General features: G+C 35.2%; 4 protein-coding genes across 9 annotated transcripts; 3 read left to right on the top strand and 1 right to left on the bottom strand.

The window, feature by feature from the left end:
• The first annotated feature begins 732 nt into the window (after window positions 1-732).
• Window positions 733-1,656, top strand: LOC100572037. 2 transcript variants are annotated; one of them, XR_510540.3, is made up of 2 exons: window positions 733-1,057; window positions 1,182-1,656. XR_510540.3 is itself a non-coding variant. In XM_003243222.3 (2 exons), exons 1-2 carry the CDS (start codon window positions 1,001-1,003, stop codon window positions 1,480-1,482), a joined length of 354 nt encoding a protein of 117 aa, XP_003243270.1. In that variant the 5' UTR covers window positions 735-1,000; the 3' UTR covers window positions 1,483-1,656. The 2 variants fall into 2 exon arrangements, 1 of the variants encoding a protein (XP_003243270.1); XM_003243222.3 differs by having other exon boundaries at window positions 735-1,057; window positions 1,186-1,656.
• A 1,030-nt stretch (window positions 1,657-2,686) lies between these two features.
• Window positions 2,687-4,232, top strand: LOC100572118. Its single transcript, XM_016802938.2, has one exon. It carries the CDS (start codon window positions 3,224-3,226, stop codon window positions 4,010-4,012), a length of 789 nt encoding a protein of 262 aa, XP_016658427.1. The 5' UTR covers window positions 2,687-3,223; the 3' UTR covers window positions 4,013-4,232.
• Window positions 4,233-5,046: 814 nt separating this feature from the next.
• On the top strand, window positions 5,047-8,874 carry Ldca (putative LD carboxypeptidase). Of its 5 annotated transcripts, none has more exons than XM_008182970.3 (3): window positions 5,047-5,295; window positions 5,965-6,075; window positions 7,311-8,874. In XM_008182970.3, the coding sequence occupies exon 3, from the start codon at window positions 7,342-7,344 to the stop codon at window positions 8,425-8,427; it is 1,086 nt and encodes a 361-aa protein (XP_008181192.1). In that variant the 5' UTR covers window positions 5,047-5,295; window positions 5,965-6,075; window positions 7,311-7,341; the 3' UTR covers window positions 8,428-8,874.
• A 4,342-nt stretch (window positions 8,875-13,216) lies between these two features.
• Window positions 13,217-14,887, bottom strand: LOC100572210 (endochitinase A1). The gene is made up of 2 exons (XM_003243224.4): window positions 14,720-14,887; window positions 13,217-14,488 (listed from the first exon to the last, which is right to left on the bottom strand). Exons 1-2 carry the CDS (start codon window positions 14,789-14,791, stop codon window positions 13,562-13,564), a joined length of 999 nt encoding a protein of 332 aa, XP_003243272.1. The 5' UTR covers window positions 14,792-14,887; the 3' UTR covers window positions 13,217-13,561.
• Between the last annotated feature and the right edge of the window lie 3,477 nt (window positions 14,888-18,364).

The following is an 18,364-nucleotide window of genomic DNA, read 5'->3' as shown; positions in this document are numbered from 1 at the left end:
ACGGTTTTCAACCCTTTTCCTAGTTAGAACAAACATTTTTGGAATTTTTTTTTGGTTAAATTGTTACTCGCCGGTGCTGTAAATTATCTAGCTTAGTTTTGAAGTTCGCTCAGAAATCCTTCCACTACAAAATTTACAAAACGTAGAATTGACATATAGTTATCATAGCATTGACAACACATCGTAATAAATTTAACTTTCATATTATTATAATTTATAATATGTAAGAATATTTATATCGATCGGTTTCAATACACTGTCATACCATGCATGTGTACCTATTGTAAAAGTTCTTGAATATATGACCGTATTATCACTATTCACTAAATACGTATTATGTATACACTACTTTTATATAAGTCCCGTGAGTGCATATAACAATAAAACTTCTATCTGTCTGTTACATACTTGGTATACAGTATTATCTCTAGTTATTTACTTTGTTTATAGCTGACTGCAAAACAACGAGAACGTCGACCAGAATAATTTATTATTTTTTAATTAGTTGACAAAAACTTTTATATCATTAGCACGTGTGCCTTACATTACATATTTTCTAAATAGCACACCGTGTAAGGTCGTACTATATAGATAGTTTTGAGGATAATACATACAATCGCCAGCATTACCTTCGTATATTATCTATTATCCACTTATGTGTACTGAGAAATAATAATAATAATAATAATAATAATAATAATAATAATACTATATAGTATATATTATATAGACTGTTCTAAATTCCAAGGCAGAGCTGTGGTATGAAAACCATAAGGTACTACATAATAGTACATATGTAGGTAGGTTAAACCTATATATACAATATAATACGACATATACCTAAGATATCACGTCCTACACCGCTCATCACCCATCAGTGCATCACGTCTCACACTGTGTATAATATACTAAGATGGTGTTGGAATAAGGCAGTCTTATACAAGTAAACGACTGTTCACGGACAGCTGTTGCAGTGGCTTGTAAATTATTATTCGCAAGTATGAACAACACCGTCGGGATCTTGGCGGTTTTATTGGCAGCTTTCTCAGCACTGCAGGTAACCACCTATATAACCGACAAATTTAGACGGTTATAGAAATTTATAACTATAGAAAATGCGTATACTATCTACACTGCATTATGTCATACCATCTAATATATAATGTCATCGTTTTCGTTAGCTAGGTCGAGGCGAACTATCGTCACTTGGACGATTATGACGGTGCTGCGCTGCTTCCGCCGCACCCGCGGTGTTCCAATCAGGAGGATCCTATAGCTGCAGTTGCAGGCGTTGCAGCTGGCGTCTTGGAGCCTTTCACGTCGATTTTCATGCCACATCGTCACGTTAAAGGCCAGTACAGTACGACGCAGCTGTTGCCTTTTCCCGTTGCGCCGTTGAACATCGCCCGACCGTTTACGCAACTTCAGCAGACCCTGCCTCATCCACCTCTGTTCGGACCTCTGTTTTCCCCTTTTTTGTAGGTACCTTGTGCAAAAGAAATACAGTTCTGGAAAATATAACAACAATATCAGTTTTATCGTTTAATAATACAGATTCCTGCAGTTGTGTTTCACACGAATTGTTTTCAATTATTCATACTCGCTATACCTATATGTACGATCATGCATATCTACAATAAAATAATTATATTTTAATATTACAAGTTTACAATTTCGACTTAACGTTAAAAATGTTGTTTTTTTTGTGTATTTATAAACATAGTGGCCATATTTCATGTAGGTACACTTGCATAACATTATGAATGATTCGTTGTTATGCAAAACGCCATAATCTTGTTGGAAATACTTATAAACAATTAAACAAGGGTCATTGTTTTCACTTAAAATCAATAATTCTCCGTGTGCGTTAAATTTTTTTTGTTTTCTTCGATTTTGATTTTGAATTCAAAATATTAAATACGTGATACGCGTCTTTACGTTTGAAAATATCGTCGTAGAAAACAGAAATGAACTATTCAGTTATAGTAATTATACCCTACAATATTTAATAAAATTAATTTAATAAAATATGGTATTTTTATCGTTTAATAAAACATACATTTATGTACAAAGTATATTATACAAAATCTTCTACATTTAAATTTTAATGATACAAGATGGTTTAAATGGAGATTATAATTTATATTAAATGTATATTTTACAATTCCCTAATTATCTCAACTAGATATATGTTTGTAAAATGTTTTTATTATAAAATAAATTCCATTAAACTCAAATGGGTACTCAACGTAAATATAATATATTTTAATATCATGGTACTTTTATAATGATTAAAAATATGTTCCATTTTGGTTTCATACTTCCATAGAGAACCTAAATGTTCTCTATCATAAGTCATAAACTCATAACTTATCTAATTGACATTGATATAGGCAGAGTACACAATTGTTCTGCTAAGTTTTATTAGATGAGTGTTATAAATACCTAGTAATTAATTAATAAGTAATATTATTATAATAATACAATTAGTACCTATAACATAAATATATTTTAATATTATTTTATTAATTGCGATACAGAAAGATATACATATTAAATAGACATACATAATATATAGGTAATACTACGCAGGTCCTACATGGCTACATACAACACAAATTCACATCTACATTCTACAAAATATAATAATCAATATCATAAAGTATAAATTAAATAATACAAAATATTGTAGCTGTACAGTTTTTCAAAATTTTGAATAATTATCAGTTTTTAGTAGTACTTACATACACTTCAACTTATAAAACTGTATAATAATATATTATCGTCGAATTACCTATGTCTACGTATACATTTAAAAAAACGTTTGATTTAATTACGATTTGAAATTTTTGTTTGAGGGGAAGTTTATATGTACATTATTTTTCTCGTTCTTTTCCGAGGTTCCGTTAGGTCACGTTTTAAAACTACCTGGATCTGGTGGAATCAATTTGCCTATCTTTGCCACAAATAAAAAAAATGTCTGAGGAGGAATCAACGCAATATCATTATTTCATGGTATAAAATGTAAATTTAATAATACGTTCACGGCCGCAGATGAACATGCTGTACACACGTCCAATGCCGGTGGCCGATCACTTTATGGCGCCTTGGGCCTATAGCGACGAACAAACGGCCGCGGCCAACTTGGGCGAAGTGTGCGAAACGTGCTATACACATTGCGGCGCCGGCAAGACGGAACTGTGGCGGCACGCGCGCGACGAGCATGGCGCGGACCCGGGCCTGTCGTGTCAAGTTCCCAGCTGCGGCCGGCGATTCTTCGCTGCGGCCATGTGCGCAGATCATCGTGCGCACCACCGTAACGGCGGCGGCGGTCAGCGCGCCGATCACGACATCGCGGGCCCGAATGACCGGGCCACCGTTGACGTGCGAACTGTGCGGTCACCTGTCCATTAACCGGTCCAAGTACGACAGGCACGTGAGCGCGGCGCACCCCGAAGCCCTGGCCGCCACGTGCGGCGTGTGTCACACGTATCTGGGCGACGTGTCGTCGCTCATCGACCACGTGCAGCGCCGGGCACGCCCTCGAGATCTGTCCCGATCTGTCCGCGGCAGAGCAGACTTACGGACAGTTGATCCGATCCGAAGGGTCGCACCGGCGGAGTATACGTGCACTGTGTGCGGCAGCGTACGGCACAACCGCTTCATGTATGTGCACAGGCGATGCACGGCCTCGCCGATGACGTTTTCTCGAACCACCCGCAGTCTCCATGGTCGTGCATCACAGCTATGTGCAGCAGTTCGTGCACCCACAGCGCAGTGCCCGATGCACCCACGACTATGTGCAGCAGTCCGTGCACCCACAGCCGCAGTGGCCCGATGCACCACGACTATGTGCAGCAGTCCGGTGCACCCACAGCCGCAGTGGCCCGATTCAACCACGACTATGTGCAGCAGTCCGGTGCACCCACAGCCGCAGTGGTCCGGTGCATCCACAGCTATGTGCAGTAGTCCGGTGCACCCACAGCTATGCAGTACCCCGGTGAATCCGTAGCTACAGTAGTCTCGTACGGTCACATCGTCGTCCTCTGTTATTGTCGGTGCATAAACAGTTCACGATCGATTCGCTTGATACATATATTATAATTTTATTATACTAATTTATAATATTAGGTATTATGTTTCAACGGATGTTCTGCACATGTGAATACCATTATTGCCTTCATTATTGTATAATATTTATTATAATGACACGTTTTCGCGCTCTTTGCCGTTAACTTGCAACGTTTTGTTTCTGAGCCTGCATTTTCTGAGATAGGTATATAATATACTTCTTACTTATATTATAAGTTATATGCGGTATACCCTATACCATTATCAGGTACTTCACTACCTATTTCAGTACTTTTGGTACCTACTCATATTTTGTTTGAATAAATTTTTTCGCACGTTTTGTTATACTTTATTGTTTTGAACTTTATTATGTAGGTACACCTACACAATACGATTATAATACGATTGGGTTCAATGGCCGACCCAGAGTTCGCAATTATTTTCATATCTTTTGACGAGATATAATAAGTAATAACAGTATTATTGTATTAATATAATATAATTACATAGGATTTTATCTAATATTCGAATGAGTAGGTGAGGTGTGACTGACAAAGCTCTTCTCTGTATATTATATTTATCTTATTAAGAGTCACAACATTATACGCATTATATATTATATTTTTTTCAACATTGGTGATAGGTAGGTAGGTAGGTAGTTAATAAATTGTTGATAAATTGCAAACATAAATTGTTTCTTATTTTGTGTTCGCCTGGCCTCGCATTGTAATAATAGTAACAAGTAACAACATACCTATATTTTAAACACTACGCATTGTTGTTAGTTGTTACACCACTGTAGTACGGCAGTGTATCTACAATATAAGTATAACTGTAAACTGACATAATAACTTTACAGTTTTTACGTATTTTGACCCGCCGCTCAGCGATTACCAGTAAATAGTTACTATAGTGGGAAATTGTTACCGACGATAATGGCCCAACCACAAAATGTTATTCTGTGGTCCAATGTTCGTTTCACATTTGTAATCTCTGTCGACGGGAAACACAAGCTCAAATCTCTGTATAATAGAATATGTTATATAAAATGTACGCAGAAAATAAGTCACGTGCCTCTATTCCAAAACATATGATAATAATATTTTATGTAAATTAACACGAGAAACGAATGAATCGCGACTGTCTATATACCACAACCATACTGGTGCAGTATTTTCCAACATTCGATTCTTCGATGTATACCATATGTCCATATTATATACCGTAAGTCCGTGAACAAATATAATGTATATTATTTATCATACCATTATACCCATATATTACAGCTGTGTCGTTTTTAATTATATATTTTGTTCCGACGTCGATATAATATATTAGGTATATTATTATATTAGATACCTTCTAGGTGTCCCGCCAGACGTTACCTGTGCCAAAGGTTTTCTTTATTTATAAAAATATGTATATGCAATATTTCTACTACAGTTTTTCTTATAATAGTAATATTATGATATGTAACCAATTGCAACCCTATAAATAAACAAAAAAACATTTATTTTACAGACAAACATCCACTTATATATTATACTTGTATATATTTATCATAAATATTAATTATTAGACGTTTAAATGGAAGGCCAAATAAATCTCTGATTTTTTTCCAACCATAATTTTATCAAACAAAATATTATTAAGTCACTATCACTCGAAGATACGAATGAATTCTGAAATTGCCTCACATTATTATAATATAATAAGTGGTTATGATAAATTACTGTCGTCTACTATAATAATAAACTAATCACATTATTATTAAATTAAATATGAGAAGATTATATTGATGCAATGATGCTGATTCAACGTACCTACGCTGTACGGTTAGGTCGTATTTATTATAATACCTACTGTCGGTTACTCACTATTGATTGTTTATAGTTGTTTCAGTCGTTCATCGTATAAACAAGCTGTACCTATATAATATATGTATATATTAAAGATACGATACATTATATTGGAACTTGGATGCTGGTGATATTTCATAGTTAAGTAGGTACATACTATTCTTGCATATATATTTTTAGTAAGCCACCAATTTTTGCATGGTAGTGGTATCTAAAGGTGTCGTAATCGATCTACCTACCATAATTTTTTTATAATCTATCTAACCAGTCAAAAATCCAAATATGATTAGATAGGTATTGAGTATAAAATATGAAATGTGATTTATCGCAGTGTTTCTCAACCTTTTTACTGTGGTGACCACCTTTTTGAATTTCAATTTTTTTAGTGACCCCCCTACATATATTTTTTTTAAATACTCGTATAGAATATTGATTATTATTAATTATCAATACTAAAATTAGTGTTCATTGTACACTACATAAAATACATATAATATTATAAGTATTTTTAATTAAAAAAACGTATACCAAATATTTACAAATACATACAATTATTTTAATTCACGCGCGACCCTAAAAAATAAGTTGGCGACTCCCCGGTTGAGAAACACTGATTTATCGGATACACCACGCAATAATTATTATACTTTCATTCTAGTGGATATTCCACACCATTATACATTTATACTTACTCTAATTTTCGCTTGATTAAGTTATTGTGTCAACAATGATTAACTAAAAACCCATATGTCGATAAACATGAGTGGATATCAAAATATATGAAATGCGGTTTATCGGATACACCATACAATAATTATTATACTCTCATTCATTCTACCAGTTATCCACTGACTATTGGCGCGTGCGTAATGTACGTATATACTAGGCACTCTTTATTTATTGTATTGAACGGGTGATGACTTTTTACATTTTTGTTACAATATACGCATTTTCAAATAAACTATTTTCAACATAAAATAATACAGAATAATGAAACTACAATACTTTACGTGAATGGGGGTTCGCATTGGCATTTAACATAATACGCCCCATTGGTTCATTGGATAAATATTGTTGGCGATGGTGCAAGTTGGAATAAAAAATTGAGCGTGTGATCTCTGAGCGTGTGTCTTTGAGCCTCGAGGAACTTAAAAATTGAATAGAGATCATAAGGTAAGAAGAAGCTATTTTACCACATAACAAACTATGCATAGGAAATAAAGTTCCAGAGTTCCTCTGTGATTAACTATAGGTAGCAAGAAATTTGAACAACTATTTGTATAATAAGTATGGTTCTCGCCAGTTTTCGGTAGATTACACTTATACTTCACGCTATACGTAATGCAGCTCTCGATAAATAAATCGGTTTCCTTGTTGCAGCCTGCAGACGTAACGGTAATAATATAATAATATGAGCGGCGCAGCAGTGGAAATCGGGAACAACAGGTGTAGTGACAGCGACGGGACGACCGTGCGGGTACGCGTGATCGCACCGTCGTCCATGGGCAAACCGTCGAACCTAGAGGTGTTCAGGAGGTTCTTGCGGGACGCGGGCATTACGGCGCGCGTCGATGACTCGATTTACCGGGCCGGCGCCGACCCGTTCTACGCGAACACCGACCAGTTCCGGGCGGCCGACCTGGTGGACGCGCTGACGGACAGCTGCACGGTGGTGTGGTGCGCGCGCGGCGGCAAAGGCGCGTCCCGTATGATACCGTACCTGGAGGCGTTGCCAGCGGACCGGAAGCAGAGGATCAGGGACGCCCGGAAAACGCTTGTCGGTTACAGCGACGCGACGGCGCTGCACGTGTACCTGCAGACGGTGTACGGGTGGCAGACGGTGCACGGCACAATGTTGGAAATGATCGCCGATGGCACGGTGGACAGGCGGTCGGTGGACGCACTGGTGGCCCTGGTGACCGGCCGATCGGACCGGGTCCGGTACGAACTGCGGCTGGTCGACGCCGGCGGCCCACGGGACGAGCGGCTGTCGCTGCGGTCCAAGGTAGCAGGCGGCAACCTGACGCTAGTCGAGAACTCGCTGGGCACGTCGTGCTGCTTCCGGGGTGTCGGTAAGATCGTGTTCTTGGAGGACGTGCGCGTCCAACCGTACGCGTTGGAACGAAGCCTCGATCACATGAAGCTGGCCGGCGTGTTCGACGGCGCCACGGCCGTCGTGTTCGGTTCGTTCAGTGTGGAGGAGCAGCCCGCGGGTAACTGTAACGGCGTACCGTCGTCGGACGACCACCTGATGGCCCTGGTGTTTCGGCGGTTCGCGGCCACCGTACTGTTTCCCGTGTTCCGCGTCGATGGCATCGGTCACAGTTTCGTCAACAACCCGCTGCCGCTGAACACCGAGGCCACAGTGGTGGGACCGACGCGGCTTGACGACGCCACCGAAACATCGATTTACACTTTGACCGTCGACAACGTCTACAATACGGGCGCGCAGAGCTGTATTCGACCTGCACCTGTACCGCTTGACCAAGCAGCTTAGTCTGCAGGTGTAGGCCCGGTGTAGCTGTCGCAGGCGTTCGCTGCGTCACGAGGCATGCTATGTACCTAATACTATAGCCCGATGGATACATGGTCCTTACTTTTTTTTCAAACAATTATAATATTGTAAAATTATTCTATACAGATACCTAAATTAAAAATTTTGTAAAAAAAAATTGCCTCCGAAATAAATACTGAAGAGTTTATATAGGTACCTACTATGGTTATCTAGTTCAAAACCCATGTGCTGCGTGATTAAAACAATTTTGGGCCCATAAACATAATCAAAATATTGGTTACCCACACATACCTAAATATATTTCAGAAAAAAAAAATGTTTACTATATATTATGTATATTATATTTGATCATTTAAATACTTTTTTTATAAATTGTATGTGTTTGAACAATGAATTTAATATACGTAATAAATTATTCATATTATTGTATGAATGTGTTCATTATTCTAGGTAATATTCAAAAGTTAAATATAATATCAAAAACAGTTTTATAGCTACATCTATAATACCTAGTAATAATGTTTTAATCGTCGTACTCAGGTATTACTATGAATCCGATTTCCTTACCATTATCATCCTGCTAAAAAATAGACGATATTGTCAATATTACTAGTCAATGTTAATAGTAATAACAACATATATCCATTATCGATATATTATTATAGCAATATAGCCTATAGGAAACGTTAATGTATTTATATTTCTGATTAAGTAAAGAAAAAAACGTATTATCCGCTAGGCGCCAGGGCCGAATATCGTTTGATATCCTTTGTGGGCCCCCTCTGCCTCCCCTTAATCCGGGCTTGTGGAGGTTATAGAACTTCGATAATAAATAATATAGCTAATAATATTTTTTCCCATAAAAAATTACTATAGTTTTACTAACGAATTCGATATTTGATTTACTACTAAACTATAGTAATCCATGGGTCATTAATCAACTAAACAATTAATTCGAAAACAAAAGTCGTACCTCATCGTCCATCGATGAGAAATATTGAGAATTACGCCCATACAGTGACGGGATTATATGGGAATAGTTTGGAAGTTGGTCCAAATTGTGATAGTTATAACTATTATAACTTATAATTATAAGTAGATAGTAGATACAAATATACAGTATTGATTTTCAATCCCTGTCCGCCACTTCACATCGAAAATAGGAATCGAAGCCGCCACCCACGTGTCTCGCCTAGCTTAATGGGTACCTACGACGTCGCATTCGACTATGCCTTCGGTATGATAATATTACGTCCCATACTCCATAGACTTTTTGACTGACGTATACAAATTAAAAACCCACTATGTTGTCCAGTGTGGGGTGGATCCGATTTTCGTAGGTAAGTTGTGCCATTTCTCCACCAGATATGCTCGACCTGTAGCCAATGGCGTCCGCGGAAGGGGAAGTAGTGGCAGTTGCCCCCTTGGCTTCTCTTGGGTTTATTATCATAATCATTATTGATTATTATGCCCACATTTTAATACCGAACATCTTACGACCATACCAACCTTTAAATGGGTGCGACTCCGAACCACCACCGTAGTCCGGACTCCGGAACAGCCAGTTTACAGAAGTCGCCCGGTATGCACTATTAAATATAGCAACTCTCAGCGCAATTTCACGTGGGACTGATTGGATAATGTTCTCATTGCGTGCAAACCTCGTTGCTTTTTAGTTCATACACAGGCTGTGCATGATGACTATGGACTATACTGATTACTGATATCAGGAGTTATCTTATCTTTTTGCCCTGGGATTCAAATATTTGGAATCAGCCGTGAAAAGGTAAAATGAATAGTACCTATATAATAGCTATTTTGTTTACCTCGTCCATGATCAGGTTCTATTTCTTTATTGTTGTCTTTTAAACTGTAGAAAAATAAACGACATTTGCTCCAAGTTACTAAACTACTTTTTTTCAACAACACGGATGATAATTATTGGTTTAATCTGCCTAAATGAAATGAGCTTACAGGCATTTTAAGGTATTCGTTATGGTTTATAAGCATTTTATTTTCCCTTTTTTCGTTCCGGCGGTTTTACAACTGGGTGTTGGGTCAATTTTCAGGTATAGATATCATAATAATTTGATACCTACTATCACCTACTATAACTCGTTATAGTCGTATTTTATTAATGTAGTATTTAAAATAATCATATTAATATTATATTATATTACGTAGGTAGGTTTAACAATAACATGACGCTTATGATAGGCTATTGATAAACTATCGTTGTGACTTGTGAACTAATTTTGTCGGTATTTCTGATGTCATTATATTATATTATTTCGGCTTATTAAAATGCAATGGAACGTCAATTATCCGCACTAATTGTGGTCAAGGAGTGAGCGGATAATCAAAAAATTACTAAAGATGTATTATATAATATTATACATTGTAATTTGATTATAGTGTTATACCATGGTATGTAGCTACAATGCTACATACACATACGTCATTTTCGTCGATGATTGATATACCTGTATAAGTAAATATGTACATGATTAAGTATAATTTTATTTTTAAAAGTACATTTACCTGTCTACAGAATGTACCTGCCAGCTATTTAAAATAAACTATTTAAAAAAACCAAATGAAAAATTTTTATGAATCTTTTATTTGTGTGATAAACGATAGCTCAGTGTGGTTAATCGACGGTCTACTGTAAATTTTGAAAGTGCCTACGCGATATTTAATTGGATATCGTCAGTCCTGTAAAATATTTAAGTAAAAGTATTCGAGTAAAAGTATTCAAATACTTTTTTAAGTATTGAATAACTTTTTAAATACTTTCAGCGCATGAAGTATTTTGAATGGTATTTTAAATACTTTTTGGTATTGAATACTTTGGTTTTTTATTTCGAACATTTTATTTTTATTCGAAATAATTGGTTGAAAAAATATTATTGTCAACTGCAATAATATTTAATAGTTTTATTTAATATTCTGTATTTCTGTGTTAGCCGAAGCCGAAAGGTTTGGGAAAACCAGATTTCTAAAAAAAGTTATTGAATATTGAATAACAATATTCCCTTTAAAACTATTAGATAACTATTAGATTACCTACTACCTATGTGTTTATATTACGATAATTAGAAACCCACTTTAAAAACCAAAAGTATTTGAAAAGTATTCCAAATACTTTTTCAAAGTATTTGAGTAGTATCTTAAATACTTAAAAAAAAATGTATTTGAGTATTTACTCAAGTACTTTTTAAAAGTATTCTTTACAGGACTGGATATCGTATACCTAGGCGAGCGTATTTTTATAATTTGCTGAATCCTCAATATTTCTTCTGACCCGATTTCATTGGCTGAACCAAAATATTGCAACATTTACTTTAGGCACTTAGACTGTGCCTAGACTCAGTGCCGTAGCCAGGGGCTATGCCCTCCCCACATCAGCCGTATTTTTTTTATTGATTTAAATCAGTATTCAGTGCATCTATATAGTATAATATATTATACTCCATCATAGACAAGAATATTATATTAGTACGTCAGTACCAATGATAATATGAATATATATTGTATGATATATTTATATGTAATTAATATCTTCATATAGCAATAGAAATTGTATTTATTAATATTTTGTATTGTCCCCCCTCATTTTAGATATCATGGTTACGCCACTATGCTTAGTAAATAATGTGCTAATAAATAATAATATTATATTAATAAGTCGAAGCAATAGTACTTATTTTCCATGCGAACTATGTAGTTTCATTTATAATAGGTATCTATTATCTATAGGTAATACGGTATGTTATAAAATAATTATTTACATAACATTTAAATTGTTTATTGTACTACATACTATTTTAACGGAGCTAAATAATGTTGGATTAGTTGTTTTAAGAGATGTATACCTACTCTCATTACGGTATGCACGTTTTAAATTAGGCACCTATTTGGCTATTTATCTTGTACATTTATCAATGTAGGAAGGGGCATGGACCAATTGCGCCAAAACAAAATTTGTATTTTAGGGTCAATATACCAATTGCGCCAAAACAAAATTTGTATTTTAGGGTCAATATACCAATTGCGCAGCTTATATTTTAGGGACAGTGCGCCTCTTATATTTTACGGTAAATATACCAATTGTGCTTGTATTCAAATTTGCCGCCTGGTGGCTATCTTCAGGTTTAAAAATATTGTTTTTTGATCTAATTCCATCAACATCAACATAAACACACTAAAATGCTTGAAAATTAAAAACGTATTTATTGATCAATTGATATTACTGGTTAGAGTGACTGGTTATAATACATTTTATAACGGTATTGGGAATTTTATCAAACGTTATTATTATTACGGACATTTGATTACGGAAATATGCATTTGAGTGATGACGAAAACAAGTTATCATTATCATACATTTTATATAATTGACGATCAAAAAGTAACTTGTTAAATGTGAAGAAAAAAAATGTTTACTTATTTATATTATATTATTTTTTATTTTTTTTTATTTAAATTAATATCGAATGATAACTGGGCCTCACTGAGAAAAACTCGTGTGGAGGCCCAATATTATGTATTAATACTCACATAAAAAATGTATAACTAACTTATAACTTTTCCTTAGGTATTGTAAAATGTTTTGAACGCAATTTGTCTATTGACCCTAAAATGTATAAAGCACAATTGGCCTATCGACCCGACAATTTTTAGACTGCAATTGGTATATGAAAAGGTAATTTTAAGCGCAATTGGTAAACTCCCGTAGGAAGGTACTGTTTACAGAAATGTACAATTAATATACCTAGGACTAGGTATTTACATTATATTTCACTAATTCACTTTATAATAGTAGCCAATAGGTAAATGATTTTCGTTTCAACAGTATTGTCTATTACATATATTTAATATTTATTTATAAATATAAACGACAATTAACAAAATTAGGTATAAGTTAATAATAATTAAATAGACTATGATAAAACAAATTATAAAATAGCTAAAAATAAAACAGATGACATAGGACGTAATATTGACTATTAAATAAATTAACAAGAAAATGTCACAACGATTAAATAATATTGTAAATCTAATAATTATTATGTTTTACTCGTTCGTATATTAGATAAATGTTTTAATTAAATATTCACGTTGGAACTGAAGACTGAGATTTAATTAAATCGTATAAAGCTTGTTGGTACATAGGTAAAGTCAGTAAATATTTTATAAATTCATAGTTTAGACGTGGCTTGGTGGTCGGTGGTGGTTTAGCCGTGTTTGTATCGGTACTCGGCTTAGAATAACCGGGTGTGGTGTTCAATTGGTGCGACGAACTCAATAAATAGTCTAACGGCGTCTGGTTCGGGCCGAGAAACGGTTGCGCGTCTTTGGAGGACGACGCGCCGGGAGAGAGATTTGGGAGAGTTTGCGCGGGATGAGTGGTCGGATGACCGTTGGCGAGCATTTGGTTTTGACCCTGGGTCGCAGGCGGGTCTTGCAGTGAAATGGGACTGATCCGCATATCGGTCAACAGTTTTATCAGTTCTTGGTTGTAATTATTGTGACTGGCGGGTTCTATTTTCACCTGGGCCGGGACGGGGGAACGGGACGACTGTGAAATGGCGACGGACGACGAATGTAGTCGGTCTGTCGCGGGCGCAGGAGCAGGCGGCGGAACCGGAAGAGGATTTCCGACGGGTCCTTGCGACTGCATCGAAGGTTCGGCCTTCTGCAGGTTGTAGCCGATGTCGGGCATTCGCATGTCGGGGCCGAACGGTCGTTTGTGGACCACACCCGGGACCATGAGATTGGGTGTTGCGCCGTCGGCGGACCCGGTCGCCGCGGGGAAATGCATAATCGAAATCTGATCGCTTGCCAAAGGCGATGAAGTGGCACCGGTTTCCGCGGCCGGCGTTTTCTGACCCGGTAACGACGAGTGGAAGTTTTTGAGGACGTCCAACATTTCAGCATTGAGCGTAGAGCGCGCACTCGGGACGGGCAAATTCGTCGAAAACGGTGTCGTGGACCCGACCGTGTCGGTCCCTGGGACGCCACAGGTGGGCGTGCAGTGGACCTGAAAATAAAAATTAATAAGTCGTATAGCGGTGACGTCAACCGTTCCGATCATTCGTATCGCCGTTTCGTTTTCGGATGACGATCGCGGCACATAATAATATCATCGTAGTAAAACGAGGAAAAAATAATTCGACAATATTACTATAATATTACAATTATTATTAATACGTTACCCGCACAATAGCCGCGTGAACGCGAAATCGCGTCGCAGCGCGTAAGTCAAACGTACCTTGTTAGAAACGATCGCCACTGACGCCAGGATGACCGAAATCCCTCTCACCGAAATCCCTTTGAACGGCATTTTTTTTTTTTTTTTTGTTGCTTTTCCGCGGTATACGACTCGGGCGATCGCGTTTGGCGGTATACGTCAATGTTCGGGAGCGTCCGCTGTTTTATATACGCCTACCTATGCGATACCCGAAAAACGCGCATAAACAATTACCGTGTGCAGCTGACATACCATTATTACCGCACTATCGAATTTCTTATTTACAGAAGATGTGCGTGTCGTGATAAATGGATAATAACATATCATCGTTATGACATTGTACAGATCACGAAGTCGGTCCGATAGCAGTGAAATATCACTTGTTATAATAATATCACTCTTATCGCATTTTTATTTGTGTATATTATATTATTATGTTTTGACATACCTGCGCGGCTATGCCATAATGTACATAGGTACATACATAGCCACCAAGGTACCTACCTAATATTTTACTCAGTCGTTATGTACATAGGTGTACCTCAGTGGCGTAGCCAGGATTTTTTTCGGGGGGGGGGGGGGGCTGATCAGCTTTTACACTTTTACACATTAAATACGCGTTCTAGCAAAAATAGATGGCTGAAAAGTGTTAATACTTATAGTACATTTTTAAATATTTAAAATATAATTTAAGACTTTTTGAGTGACTATCATAGACCATTAAAATAATTTTTAAATTTTTTTAACATTTCGGGGGGCTGCAACTTCCTCAGCCCCTCCCCTGGCTACACCACTGGTAGGTACATTAATATATTATGACAGGGTAGTCCAACCCGCGGTTCTCGAAGTATTTTTTTTTTGGCCCATACCCACCCCTAGAAGAATTATAAAAAATAACTTTCTTCAGAAAAAGACTAAAAATTACTATAAAACGTAGGTGCTTCGAGTAACGTCCAAAACCATGATTACATTCAGCTCGCTACGCACGTATGTTGTAGGTAGGTATCGTGTTTATGTAGTAGCCACAGTGAATCTGAATTCTAGTGGTGAGAGATTTTTTTTTCTTTTGGCGACCCTCAGTGTAAATTGGCCCGCCAACTATAAAATGTTGGACCACCCTGATTATGATAACAATCCAATAAAATTACATTTCTATAATAATGCTTCCGTCAAATTCCTTAGGTACCCTATTATATACCCGTTTCCACCACAGTCCTTTTCCGCCAGAAAAAAAGATATGATTTTGTTACAGTACCTAGTTCTCATGTTCATATGGTAAAATATTAGTACCTACATAATAAAATCATAATATTTTTTTGAAATTCTCAGTGGTCTTTTCAGTTATTTATTAATTTATGCATGCATCTAGGTATATATATATATATATATAAGGGAAAATGGCTAAACGTATAATATATTGATCTATGTCAATATTATCTCGTGATAGGCACCCCATGATAAAAATATAAGATGGGTCGAAAAACCGAATGTTAGCAAAAAGGTCATAAACAATTTCCCGTTTCCACAAAAAAAAAATTTGGTTCCTAACAAATAATTTTAATTTTTATATGCAATATATCTGCAATATATCTACTATGCTAGGTGCATTGTAATGTTCCATGGAAATAAATGGAATAGTGTTTTGCAACTTGTAAATAATTAAGAAGATTGTACTTGTACAAGTATACAATATATAATAGTTAGTATACATAATATTATGTGTCACAAAACAATTAATTTCATCATCATTCCTGCGCCTTCTTCATCTGTAGGTAGTATTACGGTCTACTGCAGGTGTAATGATTGACTATAATAATGACTGACCATTTAGTCTTCCTCCTCCTGTAGGTAGGTAATCATTTATTATTTATTACTAATAAAAAATGGGCACATGAAACATGTATTTTAATGTCATTATAATTACCTATTGCATCTGAAAATGTCATTATAGGTATATATACATAAAAATGAAATTTAACAATATACCATTATACCAACTTGTTTTCCAAGTTTCAATTTGCCTATCAACGAAAAATATTTTTAAATAACAACAAAATAGCTAAAATCGTTATTCTACGTTCAAATATCTAATTTAGTCAAAATATAATCCTTAGCTATAAAAATTGAACATTTTATAAATGTTTTTTTTTTTATAAATTATTTATACATAGACATTATTTCGACTATTTATCGTCAAGACAAGTGTCGACTCACTGATTCAACGCACCAAACCAAGTTGAGTTGAATGATTCAGTTCAACAGAACAAGTTGAAATTCTCGGTCCTAGTATCTACGGACAAAAAAAAACACATTGTAAAATCATAACACTCGTCGTTATCTGTTCAAAAACTAAAGACTCATGGGGGGGAGATCACCCACCACGGACGCCAGTGCCGTATATGACTTAGGTTTCTATCACGATTTAAGATAATAAATCTTAAATCATGGTTTCTATATCAATGGTTAAATTTTAATATTTCAATTGCTAATTGCATATTGTTATACTTGTGTATGACGTGCAGGCACGTGACCTACCTTACTACATACCTACTACTTAACATTTTGACACAAATCACCACTTACCTACTTATTCAATTGTATTTTTATAAATAATTAATAGGTACCTCTAACTACTTTTATAGGTCCTTTTGCGTACAGATACAGAAGTGGGTAGGGACTACTGGATTAGGGAGTAGGTACTTATATAATAATATACAGTGTTATAAATTTATAAAATATATTTTATCATACAATTAAACTGCCAGCTTTTGAATGTACCTACTTATAATATATTGGGGTACATCTATCCAAAATTCAAAAAGAGAAATATTTTTATAAATACATTTTTTTTAATCATATTATTATAATATACATGATTATATAAAATAAATACATTTGTTTCTAGTTTACAGTATAAGTACTTATTTTAATGGTAAATAAAACAGGGTTTGAAATAATTTAAAATATCAATAAAATTCATCTAACAAATCAAGTAATATAAAAATCAAATATTTTTTTAATGATGGGCATTTTAAATTTAAATTTTCAATCGATAATTTATACTAAAATAATAATTGTTTTATAATGTTTATAATATATACCTATAATATATAACTCGATTTGAAATGTAAAATGCAACAATAGCCGATAGGTCTATAATGTTGTTCATATTATGTAGGAAATAATATATAACTTATAATTCTTTTTTTTTGAGACTTGTTATACAACAGAGCAAATTTCGACAGGTTTTGAAATTAAAAATTGATATTTTAAATCGAAAAAAAAGAAAAACTATGTTCAAAATCTAATTAAAAATTATAATAAAATTAAATCGATATTATGTAACAATATAAAATCATAAAATTATGAAATCAATATATCATTTTTAATTTAAATCAGAATAAACAAATATCGACGAGTGAAATAGAAATTATAATCAACATTTTTCAGTTTGATTTTAGAATAAAACATTTTACTTACATAAAAAAAAAAAATGTAATTTACTCACTTTCACATCATTATTATGATTGGATCTTTTTTATAGATGTTTGCGCATAACTATTGTTATAATAATAATATGGGTTTATCTAAATTTGACTAGACTTGTTAATTCATTCACAAAAAAAAAAAAAAAATACAAAATATTTAATATTTATAAATTTAAAT

The sequence above is a fragment of the Acyrthosiphon pisum genome, chromosome A1, assembly GCF_005508785.2.
Source record: "Acyrthosiphon pisum isolate AL4f chromosome A1, pea_aphid_22Mar2018_4r6ur, whole genome shotgun sequence".
NCBI classification, from domain to species: Eukaryota; Metazoa; Arthropoda; class Insecta; order Hemiptera; family Aphididae; genus Acyrthosiphon; species Acyrthosiphon pisum.
This window is presented reverse-complemented; position numbering and strand designations above follow the sequence as displayed.

What these genes read in the sequence shown, in the direction of transcription:
- LOC100572210 (XM_003243224.4), bottom strand. Translation starts at nt 14,791, where the DNA reads ATGCCGTTCAAAGGGATTTCGGTGAGAGGGATTTCGGTCATCCTGGCG. An exon ending in TGGCGATCGTTTCTAACAAG is followed by an intron (nt 14,489 to 14,719) that starts GTACGTTTGACT and finishes TTTTATTTTCAG; the next exon opens with GTCCACTGCACGCCCACCTG.
- Ldca (XM_008182972.3), top strand. Translation starts at nt 7,342, where the DNA reads ATGAGCGGCGCAGCAGTGGAAATCGGGAACAACAGGTGTAGTGACAGC.
- LOC100572037 (XM_003243222.3), top strand. Translation starts at nt 1,001, where the DNA reads ATGAACAACACCGTCGGGATCTTGGCGGTTTTATTGGCAGCTTTCTCA. An exon ending in CAGCTTTCTCAGCACTGCAG is followed by an intron (nt 1,058 to 1,185) that starts GTAACCACCTAT and finishes TTCGTTAGCTAG; the next exon opens with GTCGAGGCGAACTATCGTCA.
- LOC100572118 (XM_016802938.2), top strand. Translation starts at nt 3,224, where the DNA reads ATGGCGCGGACCCGGGCCTGTCGTGTCAAGTTCCCAGCTGCGGCCGGC.